Source organism: Acanthopagrus latus, chromosome 22, assembly GCF_904848185.1.
Source record: "Acanthopagrus latus isolate v.2019 chromosome 22, fAcaLat1.1, whole genome shotgun sequence".
In the NCBI taxonomy this organism is placed as follows: Eukaryota; Metazoa; Chordata; class Actinopteri; order Spariformes; family Sparidae; genus Acanthopagrus; species Acanthopagrus latus.
This window is the reverse complement of record NC_051060.1, coordinates 16,061,431-16,077,833: the sequence shown is the minus strand read 5'-3', so window position 1 is coordinate 16,077,833 and position 16,403 is coordinate 16,061,431. Positions and strand designations below refer to the sequence as shown.

Sequence of the window (16,403 nt, the reverse complement as noted above, 5' to 3'; positions counted from 1 at the left end):
AGACATTTTAATCAGAAGAGAAATATCTTCATTGACTGATTGTCTTTATGCCTAAAAAAATTAAATAAATAACCTATCTTTGTTTTCCTGACTAAATAAAAAGAATAAACAAACTGGCTGAACAGTTATATACCTTTTTAGCTTGTCTATATGTGGCGGACCCTGCTACCTTTCTAACTTCAAACAGTGTTCTGGAGGATCTTATTTTCCTGTGAGAACAGCTTGTTTGTTAAGTTATGGCATAAATGTATATCTCTGAGTTTGTTTTATTATCTCATTAATATTGAAATATTACAATTCTGAGTTAGAATTTGTTCTCCCAAACAAGTGCCCCCTTTGACTATAGAAGTATTAACTGCACTGCAATCAATGAAAAAAACATCTTAAAAGGACAAGTAATTGATTTCTTTGTGACACAGTATAAAATGAAGAAAAGAAAACAGGTTTTTAGAAATATTTAATTATAGTATAGCTAGTACCTGTCCCATAAAAGTCATGATAGTACCATCAAGAGTACGGGGACAGTAATATTACAAAAAGTTGAAGGAAGGATACAAAACCTTTTTTCCCAATAAATAATGTTTTACATTTCCTCTGTCTGTTAATCGAGCTCTGACAAAAGTAGATTGTAAAAACTTGTACTGCTAACGGAGCTTTACATTATCATTTCTTAGTGTTGACGCCTACAATGTACATGGAGCACGGCAAGAATTCACAGAGGACAACACAGTATGTAAACGGAGACTCCAACACGACATGCACTGAGTTATTGCAGGAAAAAACACCACCAAAACAGAACAGAGCAGAGCAAGAGCAGAATAGTTTAACCCCATTAAATAAACAATTAACAACATGAGTTGTCTTATTCTGCCAAACAGAAAAAGTTTACCTTTTGTCATTTAAAAAAAAACAACACCTATCATCACTTACCTACCATGAACATGCTACAACTTCTTTTACATATAAATCCTTTCACATATTCATATTACATTTACATATTATTGTTTTCTCTGTCAGGAAAAAGCCTTTTTGATAAAGAAGACAAACATTTGTGCAGATGGAGGAAAAAACTTTTTCTTTTACATTTCACCCACCACCAACATTCTTATAATCGTCCCGTTTAATCCTCTCGATGCTTTAAGGTAACAGTTGTGCGTAAGGAAATTAAGACATACAAAAATTCATCTCTTTCAGTTGAAGCCCTTTTGTATTTGGGTAAACGACATCATGGTCTCGTACACACTCTCAGGTATGGAGCGAGGGGTAAACGGACGCTTCCCTCGCTTGAAAGAACACCAAGGAGGGTTCAGAACTTGAAGAGATCGATAAAGTGCTGCGGAGAGACTGGCATGAGGCAGCTGTCAGGGTCGTTGGCTGTGCATGGATGGTCACACTCCTGGAAAACAGCCATCAACCACATTTGTTAGAACTAGGAGAGCAGAGGAGCAGCTTTGCATTTAGTTGACACACAGAAACTCCACGTGGGACACTGGAGTTGGTTGCATCAGCTGTTTGTATGTTCAAACTTGGTAGAGATTTCCATGTGACTGAATTTAAATGGATTGCACCACCCAAATGACTTCTTACCTGCAGATACCTTAAACCTGCAATACATGATTTTTTTCTGACCACTCGACTGTTGTGGGTCCAATATTTACTCTTTCTTTTGCACAGCTTTTACTTTCCACCAGCTGCTGAAGGAACACCCAGCCCTTAGCTGCTAAACACTTCACCTGGTTGTCAATGGTTTAGTCTGTCACTGCAGTCCTGGGTCTGTAGTGTGCAGTCGATTGTTATCATGTAGTTTTGCTGCCATGATTAAGCTCAGCAGGACGAAGAGGATCTGCAGAGGCAGGTGATAATTCTCTGAGTTAATGACGACGTGCGTCATCTTCCATGCTGAAGTTGTCATTTGATCCATTTCTAATTCACAATGACTGATTATAACCAGTTAAACACAACGCCTAGTCACTGCCAGGTGTGACTTTTTATATCACACTGAACCAAGTGACAAAACTAGCTCGCTTTAACAAGACATTTAAAGCAAATAAGTAATATAGAGAATGTGTGACCTGTAAGTTGTAATGTTGTTTAGACTGTGTTCACTTAGAATGTATGTACGTAACGTTTGTGACATGTAGGCTTTAAACTCAGCTATAATACTACAGCATAGTAGGGCCTGTGGGATATAAGGTGTGCAAGAACATTACGTAGACTATTTGCCAGACAAGGTTTCCAACAATGTAAATAATATACATACACATTCAGATGTGCAGTACACCCACATTACTCAGATGTTTCCCATCTTTAAGTTTTACATTTAGAAATAGTTTGAAAAATGGTGGAACCTGAAGGGACGGTACAAACAAAACGTGTTGGATTTACTAATAGCTGATGCAACCTGATCCTGGACATTAGTACACACACACACAAACATTTGCCTTAAACTAAATTACAACGTTCTGTGAGACACATGAACTCACGATTCAGAGGGAATTAATGAATCAACAAAAACATTTTTTTTTTCTAAGAGTACAGTCAGAGGCGATTAAAAAGCGTCAGCGGAAAGAGTGCCACTGTTTACTAAACACACCTCGAGCAAAACATGATGACACCCAGTGAAACAGAAAACAGTACAAGACAAGGCTTAACACGAGGAAAAAGATAAACTATAAATCAGATAAACAGGGAAACTTGAGACAAGCTGGCAACGGAAGAAACTCAAAGGCATGATGGGACAGAAAGTACCTTGAATAACAAAGCCAGGTGGCGATCCTGAGGGAGTAAGGGAGAGGGGGGAAACCAGGAAAAGAGGCAGGAAGGAAGGGAGACAAGCAAGGAAGGGGATGCACAGAGGGCAGAGGTTAAAACGTATAGGGGCCAAGTCAAGGAGGATTACAAGATTGTGGGTAGCAAATAATCATCAGGAGGGAGGAACAGATAGTAGAGCAGCAGCGGCATGTTTTAAAAGTCTTACCCTTAAGTTACTATGTCAGACTCTGAAAAACGTGATCTCTGTCACATGTGGTGTGATGTCAGATCTCATGGAGGGTGAACAAGTCATTAATCTGACCTCTGACCGCCACAAACACATGTGTGAGCACGAGTTCAAAAATCCATAGTTGATGGCTTATACAGTGAATGTGTGACTCATTTGTTCCTGTTGAATAATCAGGACATTGTTCTCACAGTTGAGCCATTCTTTAACATTAATTTGATGTGTACTTAGTCAAAGTAGAAAGGCAATATCAAGGCTTTTTCTTTTGTTCTCAGGAAGTCAAACGTTTTCTATATAAAGACTGGGTTTCTGTGTGCTAGACACAGATATCAGCCTGAGAGAGGCTGTTTGATTGGGCCGATGTGTGTCTGAGACTTTCACTGAGTGTACCAAACCATAATGGATGTTTTGTCTTTTCAGCCAAGGGAATACGATGTGCTCCAGTACAAACACGATACTTCTGATGATAAGTCTGTGAGAAACTTCTCTTTTAGGTCTAATTTACTGTACACATATTCTCCATTTCCACTAAGCTACAGGAGACAACACAGAAAGGCAAATGTTTAACATTATCCTCCAATTTAATGTGAAACCTATAATTTCCTCCTCTCTATATGGTGTTTCCCACATGACATGAATGGGTTTACAGGTGTGTTTGTTTACCTTCCAGAAGAGGATGCTACAGTGTTTGCAGAAGTGCAAGGTGTCGCCGTACTGCTCCTTCATTGGATAGTGTTTCTGCAGGGTGAAGTACATCAGCTTCCAGTCGACGTTGTCGCTCTTGGATAGGACCAGATTCCTACAGAACTGCATGCAGATGGATAGGAAACACAGAATTAAAACACCACTTAAAACACAGAGGACAGGAATGTAATTATAACCAGAACACAAGTGTAATTAGATATAAGTAAGTGATTAACACCAATCTGGAGTGGGCGTTTGTACTATACCTGTGAGATTGTGTGTATGTGTGTGTCTGTGTCACAGTGTATTTGAGAGAGCTACAGAAAGACAGCCGGTCACACTGAGCAACTTGAGGCAGTTATGCCCTCTAGTGGTCAACATGTGAATTACTTACAACGCCTTCTTTTTTGGACTCTTAACCACAAATTACTATTGTATGCTTTAAGCCTCTTACCTTTAAAATGGTTATTCAAACTTGAGACTTTCCTACATGGCACTACTGATTTCAACCCCATCAGAGCACATCATGCATAGCAGATGTGGCAAGACAAAGTGATGTAACAAGACAGAAAGGTGTGTTAGTGTTTTGTATCTGTACAAACCCTGCGGCGCTCTGCCTGTATATTCTTATTTTTTTATTTGTTGCTGTGCTCAGCCTTACCCATTCTTAAATTTCAGTATTTGACGTCCAGGTAATGAGTCTAAACAAACAGCCATCTCTCTGGTGAGCTTAAGAACAGCCCAGACAAATGCTACTGATTTTACCTTTAAGTTTAATACTTTCTAAATTATACTGACGTGAGGTTCAGTTATCTTTGCAGAGAAATGGCCGGTAGAAAAATCCCTTCAGAAGGATACATTTTACTTTTTATACTACACACTAACTAACACTTCAGAGGCTGTACTTTCGTACTCTTACTTAAGTAAAGAAATTGAATCTGTACTTCAGTCTTTTTTCACACACGTATCTGTGCTTCTACTTGAGCAAAGAATGTGTGTTCTTTTTACACCTCTGTTGTTCTCCCACCTGTTTGTCTGAGAAGTGAAAGTGGCAGAGTTTCTTCCAAAGCATCCTGTCCTCACTGAGGATTTGCAGAGTGGGCGTGGTCTGTCCCACGTTAATGATGTCATAGGCATCAGATAGATTGCAGAGGATCTTGTTCTGCATGTGTAGTGGCAAGTCGTTGAATGACAAGCCATTGCATAATTGCTGAGGAGACAATGCAGAGCAACACGTTAAAATCAGAACTGACACGTTTTTTTTTTTTATTAGAATGATGTGTTATAATTCATACACATTTGAGCATGACCAATTTCGATAAACTGTCAGTACTTTCCTCTTTTATATTTCATGTTCGTCACCTTCACAATTTAAGTCTACTTCCCCTTAAAAAAATCACATTTATATACAGGTTACTCAAACCAGACCTAGAGGTGTGTTGAGGCCCAAAGCGCACAGATACAAGGAGAGACCTTAATGTAAAAACACACACCAGTAGTCAGTGCTGTAGGCAGCAGTCTACTTGTTGTGGACATTACTGCAACTACCACAGCAGAGGGTGCTGACGTGCAGCTCAAGGCTTAGCAGTTGTATATATGGAAGAACATTACTTCACTACTAAAGTTGACACCACTTCCACAGTGATGTATCGGTTGTGAATAGCTGTACTAAATGTACAACAAGAATAAGTCTGCTATATGTAGCCATCTACAGATGAAACAATAGCTAGCACTAGCACTCACATTAGCACCAGCAAGGACCTGTCTGCTCTTTCTGGAATTACTAGATCTGTTGCCCTTTTAAATCACCACCACAGTGATTGGTTGTCATCTTGAGCTCAAAATAGATGTAGTGTAATGGAAAATTCTGTTGTTCATCGTTACAGTGTCTCATCTAAGTTTATATATCTTGCATATTTGTCACACGCAACCTCTACCTTTGGGATCTGCAGGTTATTGAGCTGCTGCTGCCATTTGAGGATGGTCTCCAGTCGGCACAACCAGATGTTGACGTTGCCCACGAGGACACACCTGCCTACATGGATCGCCAGACTGTGCAGTGTCGAGCTCAAGTCATGCAGCAGGTCCTTGACAAGACGGGGATTGTACTGGTCCTCCACAACTAAAAAAACCCCAAAAACAAACAAGATAACATTCGAGATGATGAAGGAAAAAAAAACAGCAACCTAAATGTAACAGAATGTCACTAATCTTCCCTTTTAAAATACAAACAGAAAACAGATGGATGAAAAACGCTGCAGAATTTCACATTCAAGTTTCATCATATGCTTGTGGCAGACTTGATCTGTGCTTTGCTCCACCAGGCAACATGACCACATAATGATGGAGCATACCAGTCCTACTGGTTTTGTGGTCAGGCACTGCTGTGACTAAACAGTATTCTGAGAAACAACATCCTCTGCTTGCTCAGATCCATTACTCCTAGTAAAGACATTTTCTTTCTGTAAAATATAAAACTACAAGAGCCTAAATCAGAGTCTAGGCTGTGATAGTGAACACCAGAAAGAGCGCTGACAAAATGTCCGCCTGCTAATGTCAGCTGAATTAGAAATCCAGCTCCGTCTCAGGTCTCCTTACCCTTTCGTACAATCTTCTCCAGTATATTGAAATAGTTTTTCTGGGCTGCCCCACTCAAATTGGTCAGCTGTGACCTGGCTATTAACTGGAAAAGCTGTGGGAGATAGACGGAGTTGTACAGTTAGATGAAGAGTCGCACAACTTCTGCTTCAAAATGATTATTAATCAACATGCAAGATTGTCACTGCTCACTTTTGCCACATAGTTGAATCTCCTCAAGTCCTGAATGGCACTGGAAAAGTCTAGACGGTTGATGGCTTCACCGAGCGTGCAGTATCCATGACGCTGTGTGTTAACATGAAAGCACACACACGCACACATACATTTCATTAAATAGTTATTCATTCTTAAAAAAAAATCTACTGCTGATAAATTCTTCATGTTAAATTCTAGAAACAGCTGCAGCACTCACTTCTTTCGTGCTCCCTCTCTGCACGTAGATCCATTTATCCCTGAAAACAACTTGATAAGGGAAACACAACATATTATTCATTGCACGTACATACTGTTAGGACATGTTAATGCTATTAAACACATGGCTGAAAGTTTAAACTTTTTAGATGGACAAACATGGCTACCATATTTAGGAGGATGGCAAAATCATAAGATCTGACTTCCTTTCTTTATTGAAACTGTCCTCTGCTGTATAGATCAATATTAAAAGGCATGACAACAGCTACAGCAGAAATATTAGAGATAATGAGAGAGCTTTTGTTGTGCTGTAAAACATATGGCCTGAATTTTATTCCAGAAGAATCAGAGGAGGATACTTTCATTCTGTAAAATGACAAAGTAAACATCCTGAGATGTAAAATCTGTATTTGAGCCAGTTTGACAAGGCAGGTCCTGTTGACAAACAGGTGTGACAGTTGAGAGAGCAGGACTAGAGGCCATATACACAACCTTCAGCTAAAATGTCCAGTCCTTAACCTGCGTAACAGGCCCACACACGTTCTGATGTCATCTATAGTCAGTATTCTAAAGTGCTCTCTCTGAAATGCAGTAATGGTGAAGGAAAAAAAGCATAAATTAGAGGTAAAGTACAAGTACTGGAATTGACAAATATTGGGTTATATCCTACAACTGAATAACAGTATAAAGTCTATAAAATGTACACTGTAGCCCTCCATCTCACTGACATGAAGAAAACTGTATTTTCTGTAATCTGCTCAAAAAGAAGACTGAATTCCATTTATGGTTGCAAAGTTGTGGATGAAAGGTTTCTGCTCCGAATGATGATTCAGCTCCCAAAACATATCACTGATAAAATAAAACAAAACACTAACACATTCGGTTAGCTTCAATATGACAGTGTCAGGTGATAAAGTTTTGAGTCTCACTGCAAACAAAGCTTTCAAAAGGTGGCAGCCTCTTTACTGCAATTATAACGTGTGCGCCCTGGTAATTCTGAGTGTTGTTGGTCAAACAGCCTTTAATTTTCATACCACAAACTCTTTGACGAAGCCAAAACAGTGATTATGCATTGCCGACTCACATTGTGATTTGGTGTTATTGTTGTAGAAGTCCTTTTTCCTCTTTGTGGTGGTGAGCTCACACATGTCCCCGACAAACAGATTCTCTTTGTTGTCACTGCAGAGCCTGTTTGCACAGAGGAAGCACAGGAGGCATTGACACTGAATGAAACACTGAAACTATCTAATTGTGCAGCCAGTGCATTTGAAATACAATATAATTACAAACGAGTCTATGAGTGCTTACTGACGTCCTATATATCATTGGATGAGTTCAAAGTTTAAGTGGTGCAGTGTGCGAGTTAAAAATGACAAACACAGAGGCCAAAAAGTAATAGAAGTGACATAAAGTCATACATTTCTTTGGGTCACAAAGCATTTTGGATTAATCAGAATGATAAATGGGCTGAGACAGATGTAGGGGGAGACAAAATAGTTAAGATGTGAAATTATAATGATTCACAGTGTCTGGAGGATGACGCGCAGATGGCAGACATATATCAGAGTCGCAGAGACACAATCCTAGATGTGACTCAGTCTTTTCTCAGAAAACAGGCAAAACATTATGATATCTCTATCTGATCTCTTGTTGTTTCTGGCTGCCTTTCTTGGCCTGCTCTCTTGATAAGCAGCCTTGTTATTAGCGATAATTTGGATCTAAAGATTTTGGCAGCTGACCTCAACTTGAAGTATGTTGACATGGGAGGCTTGAACTGGCTCAACTCTAACAGAAACCCAAATGAAAACATGAAAGCACATGTTAACATACTGGATACAGATTACCTATGGATGTGTGTGTTCACGGGTGTCTGAGCACATGGATATAAACACTTTATGACCACCTCTTGGCAGAGTGCTACTGTTGTAAGAAGTTACGATCTTTTCCTCTAATCCAAACAAAAACTAAATCACATATCTTCTGTACTGAGATCTGCTCCTTTGACATTGTCTAATGACAGATCAAAGGGCCGGACGGGGCCGGTAATTGACTCTCCACGCATTAATAATCTTTTGATCTGAAGTTAAGCACCCAACTGGCAATACTACCCACTTGGGAGCACTACATATGGATCAGCTGACTGTACTGGGAAATAACACCTTAAAATATGTTATTAGACTGATATCAAAATTATAGCCACAACATACCATTAGTTTATGATAAGTTAATGTCTTTACTTGTGGTTGTGGTGCTGAAAGTATTGTCCATTTGAGAATAAACACTAAGTAAGACTAATACAGCTTACAACTATCAAAATAAGACTTTTTTTCTTGACCCCTCACTTCACAAATTGAATAACAAGGCCTTTTCTCCTGCATTTAGTCCACATGAAGAAGAAGAGGAAGGAGAAGAAGAGTTACTTAATTAACCCCATTCTAGGAAAATTCAATAGGCAGAAGGCAGCCATATACCTCCTAAGATTCACATGGACTCCTCAGTTTCTTCTTTTCCTATCAGTTTCACCCTGAGGACGATATACAGCTGAAACAATTAGTTGATTCATAGTTTAAAATTAGTGCAGAAAACTATTTGTTAACCATTTTGGTATTGGGTTAATTCTTCTTTGGCCTGCATGATTTTGGAAAAAAGACCCTGCTTTGTTTTATATACTTATTAAGAATGATTGTGGGTCGCTGTGCATGCAGAGCCTGCATGTCACTCACAGGCAACAAACTGTATCCAAGAGTCTTAAATCGGCTGAATTTAATAATAATAGCCGTCTCTTGTAGATTAGTCAGGGAAAACAAGAACTGTGCTTGTTTTGCTTTTGGATCAAGCTACAAAATAAAGTTGTAGCAAGATGAGTTTGGGTTTATTTGCCTTATCTGACATTGCACACCCTGCGATTTGACAGCACTGCCCACGCGAATATTGTAATGTCAATGCTGAAACAATATATTGTGCAACCCTAATCTTCTTAGCAAATGTATGTACATATGGTAGACAACTGAATACCTCTTAGGTTTGTATTGATGGCCAGAAAAAACAAGATATCCAAGTATGTATCTTTGGACTCAAAAACATTGTCATGGCTATTTTTTTTTGTTGAACAAAAGACTCATCAAGAAAAGGATCATTATTTGTAGGTGTCTGGGGATTTTTACAGCGACTGTGTACTATCTACAATATAGATATAAAGTCTGCACATCTATTACAAGACTTCACTTTAGAGAATGATTGATGAGGTAGTAGTGACTGATACCAGGTACTATGGCAGGCCCCAGAATGCAACAGGGTATTTATGCTAATAAAAGGGCTTTTTTCTGGTCATGAGTTTACAGAGGCTGGAGGTAAAATGTACAGAGGAAGATTGGCGAAAACATCAGTCACACTCTGTGTGATTTCAACACATTACAATGAAGAAATCACTTTTTCCTCTAGCATAAGAGAAGACCTGGCTTTGCTTGTCTGACTGTGAAGTCAACCGGTACGTGGTGATAGAGCTCCACAGTAATCCCTCGTCCCTATCCATTTATCCAATTGCACAGACGTACGAACAAACAGACATGCAAGCACAGTGATCTGTCACAGTGAATTACAAGTGAAGAATGAACAGCCTGGCGTTTTTACACAGGTTGCATGCGGAGTGCTGGACTCCACAGAGCCAATAAAAAACATCATGCAGCAGCAGGAACATTCAGGAGGATGTGTGGACATGTAAACCATATCCTGAAATACGTGAGGCAAAGGGGCGAGGGCATTGTCGGAAGTCAACATCAACAAGGAAGACATTTTTTTAGCTGTTAGACTTACTCTTACTTACTATGTATTTATTATGTGCTTTGTCAAGTGTGAGATGGCTAAACAATTACAGAAATTAAGAGAGACAGAGATGGATCATGAAGGGAGGCTCAAATACTTAGCTGTCACAACTTTTCCAACACCTATGTGACACTTGACTGTTTGTGGTACTGTTGACGTCAAAAGACACATGATGATCTATACTACTTCCGTAACACTGTGTACCGTACCAGTGGCCATCATAATGCTCCCCTTTCTTTCTGGCCTACATCTGTTGCTCTGCTACATGAACCTTGGTCCCATGAAGTCACTGGCCTGCGAGTGAGGCTGTGTTTGGAGAGTGGCCAACTTGAAAAGATGATGTCATCAGTTATTGTCTGATGTTGCATCCTTTGCCTTTTTGTGAACAAAAACTGCTGACAAGCTAATCTGACACTGTGAGGTACTGTTGGTTGGTCGATCGACAGAAAGGGCGACGCTCTGATGTGAGGGAGACGTCCCCGACTGGCACCATTAACCCCGTCAGCACCAGCAGGACAACAGTGGTCCGCTCATTGTTTTATCTTGTGATGATACCAATAAGATACACTCACAAATTGGTGACTTTATTATCTTACATTTTACTTCTACATCAAACAAAGCACATCTATAAATGTGTGATGGCCAGAGATATGGGCTCAATTACTTGAGACTCGACCTGTACTTTGACATTAAAAAGTTGTGACAATTATGCATTAAAGTTTGGTGCTACGAAATCTTTCTTAAGAAGGGAAAAGACTGAAATGAATTCATTGAACAAATTACAAAGGAAAACTCTTCACATTCTATGTTTTGACCTATGAAGTCACAAAGGTTAGTGGCATGACTTGACTTGAGGAAAACTGAGCAAAGGCCACTTGGAAACAAGAGATGTTTAAAGCAGATAAACGCAAGTAGCGCAAAGAAATGCTGAGTGAAAAATTGGTAATCCTGTTTAAACTAACTAAAAAAAACCTAAAACTGGAAATACTTCTTCACTTCCTGTGTGTGACCACTCATTGCCAGTTGGTATGTGTCAAAACAGTACGTTTCCAGCAGATAACGAGGCGGGCTCTCCTGCTGGGAGGCAACTGAAATAGCAGAGCTTGTTTCGAGTTCAGCTGTGTTCATGTGTACATCAAAGGCTGGGACAGGCAAACAACAGGTATCGTTTGAACATGAGATCATCCTTGTATGCTCACATGAGAAGAACTGGAAGGTTAACATTCATCACACACAGCTTAAAGGAAAAACCCCATCGACAGCTGCAGAAATAACTTTGGGACATAGATCCTGCACAAGAAGCAGGATTCCAAGACACCGACCTCATCTCCCTGTTGTTCTTTCCATAGTATTTACACACATCCCGTTTAAAGCCGTGCCTTCAGCGATGATGACAGGCTTACCTGAGACCGAAGGCATAAATATTAATGTTGTGTTTGATCAGAACACAGAATTAGTCATTTGAAAATTAATCAACAAACAATTTAGGACCAATAATTGTCACAGAGCTAGACCGCTTCTTCAAGTCAATCATGTGAGGATATTTGCGATTATCATGATAATGAAAATTTACCATAATCTCCTTATTGGGAGTGTTATTTTATTGTGATAGGGAATAAAATCTTTTATTGTCCCATCTGTAACCACGACTAAACCCTAACCTAATATACTGTATTCAAGTCATTCTATCACACTGTATCAGTCGATTGTATCCCCAAAACATGAACCCAATAACTGGGAATCTATAGTTTTACAAAGAAACAAAGGGTGCAGTTTAAGTCAGTGTTATATTACAGCAGTTTAGACATTGCAGTTGGGTTGCATTGAATGTGTGTTGCAATGAGAACAAGGGGAATGTGTGCTATTGCTTTGAGGGGATAACTGGCAGCAAAAAGTCAACTAAGTTCACACACAAAAACACCCGACCTCAATACTTCAGATTCCATCTGAATCATATCAGTATGACTTGTCAACTCTAAAACACCTTCCTCTGTGTTACCGTGAACTTCCACACCAATTATTTTGAATATTTATATTTTGTTTCACATCATAAACTGTCTGGCAAGTTGGTCTCATGTAAAATTATCCTCTTGAGTGTCTAAACCCAACCCTATACTCAACTCTGTCTGTTGCCATGACGCCCCCTTTGGCAGAACAGGCTACAATTGTGGGATGCAAATCATCTCATCAAAGACTCTCTGATACAGCCCTGATAAGAGTTGGCTGTATGCTTTTGTCTGAGTAGCTAAAGCCTTATCAGCACAATTTGTTCAGGAGGTTTACTGCTGTTATTATTGTTTTCTGACTCTCTGCCACACATTCCTGTTTCCCCCCTGATCTGCATTTCTATCAAAAGTCATAAGATTCAGATTCAAGTCTAACAGAACCCTGATGGAAATTTGGTCACACATACTGTAGCTCACAGAGAAAAAAAAATCGATAAACAACAGAAATCAAGGGGTCAAGATGGGTGTTTTGTACTCATGGTGGTCTAGGGGTTTAAGAAACTGACCGTGCAATTGCAACACACAGCCTCTGTTGCATGTCAGAGCCTGTTTCTGTCTCTCCCCTCATTTCCTGTCAGCTCTCGGTTTAATGGGGGGAAAAAAATCCCTCGAAAAGATTGACTCATTTTGTATAAGTTGGATGATTTCTCATACCCAAGTCAACACTCAAAGTGTGCCTTGGCAGTCAAACATTGGAGTCTACTTTTAAACAGGGAAGCAGAGCTAATAAGCAGTAATCTACTCTTGGCTATACTGGTTCACTGTGGTAAAATTTTGAGCAACCTCCAGTTCTGATGGAAAAATACCCATAAACACTGTAAATCAGAGTTGCTTAAGTAATTCACTTAGGGGGTTATTTAAACATTTAAGTACTTTGATCAATTTATGTCTGGGGTCTGAATATAAGCCTGTCATTCAATAAGCCAAAAATGAAACCAGGCTACTTACTGCTGTACAGACATGATTGTCACCAATGTCACAACGTTAATAACATGGTCATACACATCGTAGTCCAATTAAATTGGAGTCTAATGCAATGGACTGTGCTAAACCGTTGTTGTTTAACCAGACTTATGTGGAGCTAAAACACCACTCTTGCCTTTTGTTGTTGTTTGTTTTTAATACCATTTTGCTTTTACAAAGTTTCGTAGTCAGTAAAGTCTAATCTAATACTAAGTTTGACACAGACAGACCTGGTACACCATGACTTTAAAGCAGATGACAGAGGTGAACAAGGTATAACCTTACTGTTTTAAGTCAATCTCTCTGTTGTTATCTTCCAACTCGTGTCCATAGAAGATGATCCTCTTCCAGCCATGCTCTGTCTTGGTCCAGCTCCATCCAGGCGACCTCCAGTCCTTGCCCAAGAAAGGCATTTTAGCCCGCAGGAGGATTGTGAGCAGAGAGGGCCGTTGTCGCTACAAATACCTGGAGGGTTAACAAGGTATGGTATTTATCTTTGTGCTCTTTGAGACTATGGAGGTAAATACGGGTAATAAAAAGTGAATGAATGGACCCATTTTTAAGACACAACATCATAAATTGTTCAGCTCAGGTCAAACACCTGGACCTGTGAAATTCAGACTTCAGAAATCAAGCTGAAAGATTCAAAGGCAGAAGAATTATGAATCGATTAGACCTCTAAGATGGAAGTTAATCTGAGCGACTGGAAACCAAGGATGAAATCTAAATTTGTGAACAAGTTTTTGGAAATTGCAACTGTTTAAATGACCTTCTGGACAAAGAAAACATTTCAAAAAGCAGCAGGTGCAAATTCCAACAACTACTGTTGAATGAGAAATTAATTCAAATTGCAATGGCCTTTCTTTGCTTCCATAGTCACTATGAAATACACACTTAACATGTTCAATATCATCTTATTGTCTGATAACTGCCAAATGAACAAAAAGCCATTTTATTCTTCAAAATTTATTTATTTATCCATTTATTCATTGTCTAAATTGAGCCTGTGTTTAGCGATAGTACGGCTAAAACCCTGAGATGTATACTGTCATACTGCGCCAAATTGCTTTAATAACACGCCTGACAACGACAAAGACGCACTTACACGCATCATTGAAAAAATGAACGGCGTTAGCAAATCTTGTCCAAGTCGTTTTTAACGTTAAACGGTAAAAGCCGCAGATTCGACAGGCTGTCAGTCCGTTCAACGCACATAAACAGGACCAGAAGAATACACAGAATCTATACTTTGCTAAAACAGACTTATACATTTCTACAAAACGAACCTTTAGCGACTCCTATGTTGTGTCTCCTTCTGCTTCTGTTTCTTGCCTCTCTCTCGGCTGGAAATATTGACGGAAGTAAACACAGTGCGGACACAAGAATTCGTCAACGCCCCCTGCCGCTCTCCGATTGGACGAAGCGTCGGTATTTATCTTGTTGCTACCCAGAGTCGCGCCGGTGATTGGCTTGCCGCTGCTGTCAATCAGGTTCTCTCTCCTTTTTTTATCCCCTCTGTTTTGTTGGGGCTTTCTTCGACACGTGACAGAGGACTGCGCACATGCACTTGTGTTTTGATTTTTTGATGGAGGATGGGAAACACGACCGCTGCACAGACGTGTGAGTGGTGATGTGGCTGTTAGAGAACATCTCTGAAACAGCTGTCATTATAAAGTTTTATATAAAGTGCTATGTACATGAATTATTGTAACAACAAAAGGACCTTAAGTTCAGACCTTATACTTTATGATTGTTTATCTAGGTCAGTGTTCTGTTGTTGTGGACTCTCCCTGCTCTGATCTGCCTTTACACTTGTAACACTGCTAACTTTACTGTGAGAATTAAGTTTACATGCACATTTGTAAAGATATATTATTTAAGTTTTTGTGTAAAATAGACTGTATTTAATGTATTTCAAACATATGTGGAATGAATATGTATACATTCAAGGTTGGAGGCTGTTCCATTGAATAAGCAAAATATAGCATGCTTTGTCAAGCAAGCCTCCATATTGGTATATTTGTAGTGATTGTTCCATTGGATATTGATAGTAGGTGTGATTAAGTCAAGTCAGAGGTTCAGTATGTGCAGTACTTACCACAGTAATTAGGTTCACTCTTGTTGTTAGATACTGCCCCCTTTGGGCCTCATACAGTAAATTCAAGTTTTCAGCACTACAAGCAGTATCCTATACTGTAGTCCCACTGACCTCTACTGTAGGACTTACTGATATACATGTATGCTATTCAAATGATACTGATGGATCTTTAGCTTTGTGGAAAACAGTAGAACAGTTTGAAAAACAATAAAAATCCTGCATCCAAAACCTTACTTAAGTAAAAGTATGTAAGTGAAAATGAGAAAATGTACTTATAGTGTAAAAGTAAAAGTACTCAATATGCTGCCAAAATGGCCTCATTAGCTGTTATATTATAATTTATATTATTTATTGAATTATTACTATTGATTCAGTTTGTAATCATCTGCAATAGAGTTTGATTCTTCTGATTCTGATTTTATTCATTTTGTCATATTTCTGGCTGGTTCTGTTTACTGCATAACAATGCATCGTATTTCATATTGTCATTACATGCTTTAAAAATCTTAATTTGTATGTTAACTAGTAACTAAAGCTGTCAAATAAATGTAGTAGAGTAAAAAGTACAATATTTTTGTCTGATATCTAATGGAAGAGAAGTAAAAAAATAGCCTTTTGACCGCCTTTCCATACGTATTGCTTTCCTTTCAATTGAATAGGACCAATTACATGAGTTTTCCAACACTGTTTTGAAAAATGGAGAAAGTCTATAATTCAGTCATTTTCTACTCATCCCCGTGCTGATGGAAATTCAGGTGAGGTTTCAAAGTCCACAAAACATTTGAGCCTTACAGCAACACAGCATTGCATTATTCTTCTAAAG

The 16,403-nt window shown here is 39.1% G+C and overlaps 1 protein-coding gene across 1 annotated transcript; it reads right to left on the bottom strand.

Annotated features, from left to right (window-relative positions):
* Positions 1–440: 440 nt before the first annotated feature.
* On the bottom strand, positions 441–14,920 carry fbxo25 (F-box protein 25). The gene is made up of 10 exons (XM_037086441.1): positions 14,769–14,920; positions 13,768–13,947; positions 7,776–7,879; positions 6,693–6,742; positions 6,473–6,565; positions 6,281–6,374; positions 5,620–5,804; positions 4,710–4,892; positions 3,662–3,805; positions 441–1,396 (listed from the first exon to the last, which is right to left on the bottom strand). Exons 2-10 carry the CDS (start codon positions 13,893–13,895, stop codon positions 1,307–1,309), a joined length of 1,071 nt encoding a protein of 356 aa, XP_036942336.1. The 5' UTR covers positions 13,896–13,947; positions 14,769–14,920; the 3' UTR covers positions 441–1,306.
* Between the last annotated feature and the right edge of the window lie 1,483 nt (positions 14,921–16,403).

Excerpts from the sequence above, each read along its gene's own strand:
- fbxo25 (XM_037086441.1), bottom strand. The coding sequence starts at position 13,895 with ATGCCTTTCTTGGGCAAGGACTGGAGGTCGCCTGGATGGAGCTGGACC. Across the intron at positions 6,743-7,775 it reads CAATAACACCAAATCACAAT|TTGTTTTCAGGGATAAATGG; the intron begins GTGAGTCGGCAA and ends TCCCTTATCAAG. Across the intron at positions 6,566-6,692 it reads AGAGAGGGAGCACGAAAGAA|CGTCATGGATACTGCACGCT; the intron begins GTGAGTGCTGCA and ends GTTAACACACAG.